This window comes from Dioscorea cayenensis, chromosome 1 (assembly GCF_009730915.1).
Source record: "Dioscorea cayenensis subsp. rotundata cultivar TDr96_F1 chromosome 1, TDr96_F1_v2_PseudoChromosome.rev07_lg8_w22 25.fasta, whole genome shotgun sequence".
NCBI lineage: Eukaryota > Viridiplantae > Streptophyta > Magnoliopsida > Dioscoreales > Dioscoreaceae > Dioscorea > Dioscorea cayenensis.
In genome coordinates, this window is record NC_052471.1 from 1,030,105 (window position 1) to 1,039,295 (window position 9,191).

At 31.2% G+C, this 9,191-nt stretch overlaps 1 protein-coding gene across 1 annotated transcript; it reads left to right on the forward strand.

The window, feature by feature from the left end:
* Nucleotides 1–799: 799 nt before the first annotated feature.
* Nucleotides 800–5,190, forward strand: LOC120263220 (translocase of chloroplast 34, chloroplastic). The gene is made up of 7 exons (XM_039271094.1): nucleotides 800–988; nucleotides 1,070–1,177; nucleotides 1,262–1,386; nucleotides 1,660–1,924; nucleotides 4,437–4,505; nucleotides 4,574–4,735; nucleotides 4,838–5,190. The coding sequence occupies exons 1-7, from the start codon at nucleotides 890–892 to the stop codon at nucleotides 4,946–4,948; spliced, it is 939 nt and encodes a 312-aa protein (XP_039127028.1). The 5' UTR covers nucleotides 800–889; the 3' UTR covers nucleotides 4,949–5,190.
* The last annotated feature ends 4,001 nt before the right edge of the window (nucleotides 5,191–9,191 follow it).

Below are 9,191 nucleotides of genomic sequence, written 5' to 3' on the forward strand. Positions count from 1 at the left end.
ATATTAATAAATAGTTACTTGGAAAAATAAAATAAAATTTTAATTTGTAAATAATTATTTTAAGTGATTTTAATTAAATCAAAGTTATTTATCCCAGACCATGAGAATTCTAACTTTGGACATGAACACCAACATTTTTAATTAATTTAAACAAGACAAGCATATGATCGGTGGGTACTAAATTTTGATTTAAACACTAATTTTATATCAAAATAAGTATTAAATTTTGATTTCATTTCATCGGCTGAGGTAATTGCAGTTGTTATGTGAGTTTTAGGTGACATAGATATCATTCATGCATATATTTCTGTGTCCACATTATTCACTGAGGTAATTGCAGTTGTTCTGTGAGTTTTAGGTGACATAGATATCATTCATGCATATATTTCTGTGTCCACATTATTTACTGAGGTAATTGCAGTTATTCTTTGAGTTTTAGGTGACATAGATATCATTCATGCATATATTCCTGTGTCCACATTATTCACTAAAAAACTCCAATTATTCCGTTGATGAAATGAAATAAAAATTTTATTCTGATTTTAATATAAATTAAAAGTCAGTATTTGAATTATTACAATAAAAACTAAGTTAAGTGCCCACTTAGCCGTGATTTATCTATTTTTGTCAACAAAAAAAATTATTATTAAGTGCCCACTTAAAAAATTTACCCGCATAATATTATCTTTTTAAAGAGAGATAAGCTGATAAAATAAAAATTTCAAACAAATCAAGGAGTTAAAAATTAAAAAAAGCAAAGCTTGCGGTCATATTGGGAAAAGAACTCAACTATTTATAAAAAAAGGGTTTTGAAAGAGATAAAGCCCTGCAAGATTGGGTTTGCGCCGCGGTGCATTCGAAGCTTGCTGTTGCTCGGTGGAGACCTCCAATGGCGTCCCAACCAGCGCGCGAGTGGCTTGGCATCCAGAGCCTCCCCGGAGCTACCCAAACCAAGCTACACGAGCTTCTCAGCAAGCTCAAGCAAGAGGTTCGCCCCCTTTCGATCTCTTTGTGGTATTTCATCAATTGTTTTTCGTGAAAACCTTGAATTCCATGTATTTTTGTCCAGGAGGTGAGCACGGTGACGATTTTGGTGCTGGGGAAGGGCGGGGTGGGGAAATCGTCCACTGTAAACTCTATTCTGGGTGAGCGGGTGGCCTCTGTTAGCGCTTTTCAGGTTGATTCTTTCATTCTATGTCTTGATTGTTTGTTTTATGGGTTTCCTTTGGTTTTGTTTGTGTTGATCTCTTCGTCTGTGCAGTCTGAAGGGCTGAGGCCTATGATGTTCTCGCGGAGCCGCGCTGGCTTCACTTTGAACATCATTGATACTCCGGGACTCGTGGAAGGTGGATTTGTGAATGACCAGGCTCTTGATATCATTAAGAGGTGGTTGTTCTTTCTCTAATCTCTAGAAATTTATTCTGAAGAAAACAAAATTCGATTTTTTTACATGCTAAGAATCACAACCTTGCTCTTTTAGTCATAAACTAACCTATTGATCACTGGGAAAGTGGAAATTCAATAATTGGTTTCTTGATTGGACTGTTAGCGTAATATGATTTCAATGTTTGCATCTATTAGGTGTTGTGGTTTCTATGATTTTCTTTCTGTGATTAATATATGGGTTTGGTTGCAATTTGGGTGATAATGGTATGTCAGGTTTCTTCTGAACAAGACTATTGATGTCCTTCTCTATGTGGACCGGTTGGATGCCTATAGAGTTGATAGTTTGGATAGACAAGTTATTAAGGCCATCACTGACAGCTTTGGTAAACGAATATGGAGGAGAGGTCTTCTTGTCTTTACTCATGCTCAATTGTCGCCACCGGATGGATTGGAATATGCCGAGTTTTTCGCTAGACGATCTGAAGCACTTCTGAAATTTATTAGATTGGGAGCTCGTATTAAGAAGCAGGAGTTTCAGGTACTAAGTTTTTCATTTCTGGTCAATGTTGAAATCCAATGTTTTTTGGGTATCCTGTCTTGTGTTTTATCTCTAACCTAGTTTTGGTGTCAATCTCTTTTTCTGTTTATATACATCTTTGCTTTACTATTATCTTACTTTGAGAGAACTTGATCTTGTAAGTTTCCAGTTTGCATCTTAAGGAATCTTCTCTTTCACCTATGTGACTAGGTTCTGTTCATTGCTGACATAATCATGTTTCCAAGTTGCTTGTGACTTTTCTCCAAGTAGATTTTACTAATGTTTGCAACTTTGCAAAAATTTCAGAAGTTAAACTAATGCATATCTTAAGGCTATGGTAAGCATTTCGTGTACAATGAAACATCATCAGAAAAAGATAGTCTAGTAGCTGCGCTAAAATTAACGACTGTTTTAAAAAGAAAGGGGGTTTTGGTGAATTACCTTATCAGGATTTTCTCATATTGACTTTTGATCCTCAAAACACAAATACCAGCTCATATGTTTAGCTCCTATGCCTTAGTTTAACATAATTGCACCTTGAAGGAATTTGCTTGCCAAGGTAGGATTGGACACACTGAAAACTTGGGTTAAACTGAAAAGAAAATCTTTCATGAGGATGATAGATATTATGTGGCTCTTAACGTCTGGATGCCATGAAAGAAAATCTTTCATGTTTAGTGCTTATGCCTTAGTTTAACATAATTGCACCTTGGAGGAACTTGTTTTAGAGTATTTGATAAATTGTAACAGGCTTCAGTTTATTTGCCTGCCAAGGTATTTGTTGGAAGGATTGGATACGGTGAAAACTTGGATAAACTTGAAAGGAAACCTTTCATAAGATGAAAGAAATTATATGGTCCTTAACTTTTGGGATGCCACGAAAGAGAACAAGAATAAAAATGTATGACGTCTAGTTTGATCCAAGAAGTCCCCAAAATGAGTTTCATCCAGTTTGGGCATGAATAGTTCTTGAACAGTCAATTGAAGTTTGGTTAATAGACTATTTTCTCACTTGAATAACCACAAGACTTCCATACACAAACTTCTTTCATTAATTATCTATGGTTTTAATGAATTGAGAATTGTTGATGTTATTACTTGTTTTAGGAGTTCTAGTTGATCAAGGCTTTACTAAGTTGGTTTATTAGACATTCATTTGTTCTTCAAGAGGAATGGCACTTTTATCCTTGTTACTCGTGAATAAATGGATGGGTCAATTTTGAGGTGAGCAGCCGCACGCTTTCATCTATCATGGTATCATTTAACATAACAAGAGTTATGTACCAAGCTTTTATGTTTGATTTCTATGCACAACTTGAAGGGGAGTGTGGCCGTTATTATGTACTTCGAGAGCTTTTCGTGTTCATTAAGGCTTTATTGAATGGGGTCATCAGGGTTTCCTTTACTTCTCAAGTGTAATGAGACATTTATCCTTATTGCACATGAATCAATATATGGGCCAATAAAGAGCTCAGCAACGACACTTTTTTCTCATCCATCAAGGATAATCCATTTTATGATATATGTGAATGGATTTACTATATTATCTTTTAGAATCAATTAACCTTTTCCTCCATGAGAAGAAACACATAAATGTGATTGTGGCAATTAGAGTACAGGGAACTTGATATGCCAGTTTGAGTATGTAAATGCTACAATTATTGCTATCTTGTGGTTTGCAGTTTAACTCTATATTGTGAAAGTCTTGCCATTTGTCTCTATAAACCATGATATGACCAGCAATCTCTTACCTGCCTTATATTGTCTTTTATCCATTTCTCTTATTAGAGTTGACAGGCTAAGCATTTCATTTGATCATTTGAGTAGCTGTTGGATTTTGAATCTTCTCACTTTGCTAGGTATGCTTTTATTTATGAAGGGTAGAACCGTAGAAGTTGAAATGACATTTGTAGAGATTAGGAAGTGACATGTATGGATATAAACTTGGTTGTCAATGTGGATCTGTGGAACATGAGGTTAATAGTAGAAGTCTGGAGTGAGAGTAACTATAGTTCACACATAATTTTTATGTTGTTTCATCTGTACATATATATCCCTAGTTATTAGTGCTTATGTTTGCATATGTCTACTATTGGAATCTGTTATTTTCTAGGTGTATATATTAATAATTTGATTAATATCAGTTTGGTGATGCTTAGGCTGCTGTCTATAGAATCCTTAATGAGTACCTAGGTTTGACAACTAAATATATGGTTGTTCATCTGTAATTGAATGTACGAAAGAATATGATACAATTCATTTTTTCCCTGTCAAGTCCATATAGCTGAAATTCCTCATATTTTACTGTTTCATTTTTATTGAAGCAGTATATTACTGATTGTGTGATGCATCATTTAATTAGCAATTGGAATATTTTGAGATGCACATTGCCCTTTTTATGTCTTATTTTACAATCTGACATTCATAGGTCGCCAACTTCAAGATTCACTTCTACCCACGGATTGCTAACTAGTATTAATCTGAGAAACTTATTATGTCTCTGTATTGGTAGGATTCTATGATTCCCGTGGTCCTGGCTGAAAATAGTGGGAGATGCAAGACAAATGAAAGTGGAGAAAAGGTACTTTTACATCTTTCATTGATCTTTCCCAAGCTTGTCAAGAAACTGATACTGTTCTGGAAATGCAGGTTCTCCCTGATGGTACTGCATGGATTCCAAACTTGGTGAAAGAAATCACAGATGTTATCTTGAATGGGAGTGATGCCATTACTGTCGACCAGAAATTGATCGATGGCCCCAATCCAAATGATCAGGGAAAATTCTTCATTCCTTTAATCCTGGCTTTTCAGGTCAGTTTTTTCTTTGGTTACCTTTTAACCCTTGCAAATGCATCTGTTGTTCTTCAAGAACCACAAACTCATCATCCTCTTCATCTTCTTCCTATATTGCAGTACTTCGTTGTGGTGAAATTGATCAAAGGGGCGATAAAGAATGACACCAAGAACGAAAAGAAGCCGCTCTGGGAGCTACGAGACATGGGTTTGGCCAACCGAAAATTTTAGAATGATGATGCATCAATCAAGCTTTCCTTGCATCGGAATAACTTCCAAGTTATTCAGCGGATGAAGGTTTTCTGGTTGAGAATGAGATCTATACTCTAGTGAATTCAGTTTTTTTTTTTCCTTCTTTACTTCTACTGATATTTCTTCTATCATACCTTGTATGGTTAACTATTTCACTTTAGTTGGATTTAAGCACCTTTGTTTTAAACTATGGTTAATATTCCATGTCTATTCTTGGTCTCTGTTTAACATTGTTCATGCTTTTTAAAGCCTGTGTTTCTTCAATCTATACATTGAAGAAGCATCCTCTCATATGTATTATGTGTACACACATAGTATGGTTTTCAATTGGTTTTCTTAGGGGTTGTGCGCATATATATATATATATATATATATATTAGAATAAGCGGCTGTTTGGTTTATAGAAGTGGGATTGAAGTGAAAAAGTAAGGAACTCCTACTTCGGTAGAAGTCCTATTTCTACATGGAAGTGTCACTTCCTGGTTGCACACTGAAATTCTCTAAGCATGTATTTAGTTTTTACAAATTAGAAATATTTAATGACAGTTAGTTAAATTATTATTTAATAATTGTTATTTGTTGGTCATCTAATAATTGTTGTTTGTTGGGCAGTGTGTGGAGTTATTGTGGTTAATAATTGTTGTTTGTTGGGCAGTGTGTGGAGTTATTGTGGTTAAGTATTGTGAGATATTTTGCATGAATGGAGCCATTACTGTTGTGAAAAATTCAATTCCTTTACAGTTGACTTTCTCAAAAATCTCTTGTTATTTAAAAAAAAAAACAATGTTAAGTAATAAATTAAAAAAAAAAATTATCTGGTCAATTTAGTAAATTTGGTTGATTCAATTAAAATAAAAATTTATGAATATAAATTCGGAATTCAATAATCTAAACAACATTAAACACAAAGTGAAATGAGATAAATGAATTGATTCTTTATCAATAAGTGTTGAAATATTATAATTGTTTTGTAAAATTTTTTTGAATGGTGTTAAAGTTTCTATTTGGATTTAGATTGCATGGATCATTATGGATTTATCTTTGAATTTTAAAAATAATAATAATAATAATGGCTTCAATTTTATATTGTATCCTACCTAACCTACGAGCATAAAAAACTAATGAACATAAATCATTGTGCCCATGCATATCAACCTTAGATTGAAAGGACAATAGGGAATTTAATGACGGCACACTAAAAAGCTAATTATTAAAATCTATATAAAATCAAATTAAAATATGAAATTAACCCTTCTAAATAAAATTATAAAAATGATGCTTGAACTTAAATAGCCAACTCCCTGAAACCTAGGCTGCATATAACATATATAATTTGATTAATGGATCCAATACGGCAATACTTCATTTTTATTAATTAAAAATAAAAAGAAAAAACAATTTTTTGTGAGTTATATATTTCTCCTAATCTTCAACCGGATTAAACCAAATATATGTAATTTTATACATACTCGATATAGCTCCGAGGTGGATAGCTTGATTCTCTCCTAATGATGATTTGTCCATGTAATAATATGTATGTATGTTATTTGTTATTTACAGACATGAGGGATCACAAATGACTAATTGGAATAGAAAAAGGATGTAAATAAAAGTAGATATTTAAAAAATACTGTGCAACTATTAAATTCAAATTCAACGGTTGAGAAGAGGATGTTCGTAAATAATTTATCTACGAACATTTATAGAATACTAGCCTTCATAGATATGTATATAAACTATATAGGTTTGTAAGATGAAAATATGAACATAAAGGTAAAATGGTACTTTGGTTATCAACTACAACCTTGGAATAATTTTGCTCTTTGAACCTACAACTTCACCCATGTGTGTACTTTTTGGTTTATTATTTAGGCTGACCTTGCTACATAAGTTTAATATATTTATATATATTAAAAATAATATGATGAGGATGATGTGACCTTACTACCATGGCATAATAAATAGATGTGTTACGTCATCGTTAATAATATAAATGTTTAGGATGATGCGAAGTTGTTGAGGTGGCAGCATCGGAAAGCAAAATAAAAGAATCCAAGTTGCTGACATATGTTGCCACGTCAACATAAATAATACATATGAGCCATATTTCATACCCATATTATTTGGAAAAATAAATATTATATATATATATATATATAACGTTCTGTTTGCCATGTTATTTTGTAAATTTGAATTATTTTTATTTTTAAAACATAAAATGGATGTGTGGCCATATCATTCTTGTTATATTATTTTTTTAAAAAAAATTGTACATATATATTTAAAAATATCTCAAGATAACATGACAAGAGTTGATTTGTCTTCGTCATTACTTACAACTTCAAAACTATATTACCGTGTTAGAAAAAAGGACTATAAAATAAATAGAGTGAAACCAACAAAGTACATTATTTTGCTTTGAATATTCAAAATTGTACATTCACACTAAAACAAACACTAATAATAATAATAATAATACAAGGAAGAAAACAAAACCACAAACAAATTTTATGAAAAAGTCTCATTCAAAATTAAGGTATTTCAGAAGACAAATAAAGAAAGTAGACCCAATATATATATACACTCATGGTTGTATTTGAATGCACTATCAACCTTCATGGTTTAAACTATATATAAAGCATATGTAATGTGGTCATGATAATACTCTCTTTCAAAGCATATAACTTTTCCTTTTATATATATATATATGTATATATATTGTTTTCTCTTTTAGCCATTAAAAGGAAAAAAAAAGCACTAATTATTGAACATGCTCACTATGTAGAATATTCAAAGATTAAATAAACGAATAAAAATATATATATCTATAACTGATATATTCTCTATTGACCTTTGCCAATGATGCAGCAATATGGTCCCAACTTGACATGTGATTTAACTTGAAAAGTTATTAGTCTTAAAGATAATAAAAAGGAGATAAAAAAAAAATAGCATAAAGATAATGGGCATAATACATTAATGGAAATGCTTATCACATCAAGCATTTAGCATCAAAATGCATGATGGATGAGCCATAATTCAATACAAGAACACAAATAAAGATCCAAAATAATGCAAGGTCCTTGTCTCAACTTGGCGTGTGAATATCAACTCTTTCACTAATGTCACATCTATCATTTTGCTAAATTTTTACATTTTTGTTTACAACGAATAATTTTATTTATTAATAAAAATAGATAAATTATCAAAAATGTATTGGAGAGAAGATAAAACGGTTATGATATACTGCAGATCAAGCAAGATAAATACATAAGAAATAAGAGTTCATATTCAAATGGGATATAAAATAAAAAAAAGAGAGAAAAAGAACAGAAAACATAAAATAGAACATAAGAGTTGGAAACATAATTGTCAGAAATAGTTAAGTGATTCTATTGTAAAAAGTGAAAAAACTTGAGGGTAAAATGAGGCTTTTAGAAAAATAATTATTTTAATAAATTATTTGTTTGGGGTGCCCTATCAAACTACAGTGTCAATGATGATCAGTCAATTTCTCAAGGGGGAAGAGCTCTCACAAACACTAGGAGATGTGCACAAAAAATTGATACCGTGTTTGATTGTCATAATTGTTTCCTCTAACTTGATTCTTTTCATGACAAAAAGCTTTATATGGGTTAGGTACATGAAATATTGATTTTGCTAATTTAATTATATAATTTTGGGTTTATTACAAATCCTAGTCCATACCTGCCATTGCACATAAATCCAATAATTTTCAAGTGTCTATTTTTGAATTTTACTAAAATATATTAGTTCCAAAATATAGAATATTTTTCTTTTTTAAGTAAAATTTATAATACAGATGCTAATTGAGAAGTTGATCATAAATTATATAATTTAAAAAATAGTTAGTGGCTATTTTATTTATTAGAATCACAAACAAATTTTTACATGCAAATATAATGTCAATTATATACTATTTCATAATAACTAATAATTTTTTTTAAAAAAATATATATAAGACAAAAACTTCAATCTATAAATTGATTAAAAAAAATAAAAAAGTAAGATAAGAGAAACTGAAAGGAATTAACCGTGAGTACACTGTTTACTATATGAATATGTAAAGATTTTAAAAGCCGTTGGATTGCAATTCAATAATTCATTACGGCCGTTTGTAGATAATACGGCATTGTATATATATATATATATAGAAAAACCTAAGAGTAAAAACTAATAATAACCATAAATAATCAACCAC

What these genes read in the sequence shown, in the direction of transcription:
- LOC120263220 (XM_039271094.1), top strand. Translation starts at nt 890, where the DNA reads ATGGCGTCCCAACCAGCGCGCGAGTGGCTTGGCATCCAGAGCCTCCCC. An exon ending in TCAGCAAGCTCAAGCAAGAG is followed by an intron (nt 989 to 1,069) that starts GTTCGCCCCCTT and finishes ATTTTTGTCCAG; the next exon opens with GAGGTGAGCACGGTGACGAT. An exon ending in CCTCTGTTAGCGCTTTTCAG is followed by an intron (nt 1,178 to 1,261) that starts GTTGATTCTTTC and finishes TCGTCTGTGCAG; the next exon opens with TCTGAAGGGCTGAGGCCTAT.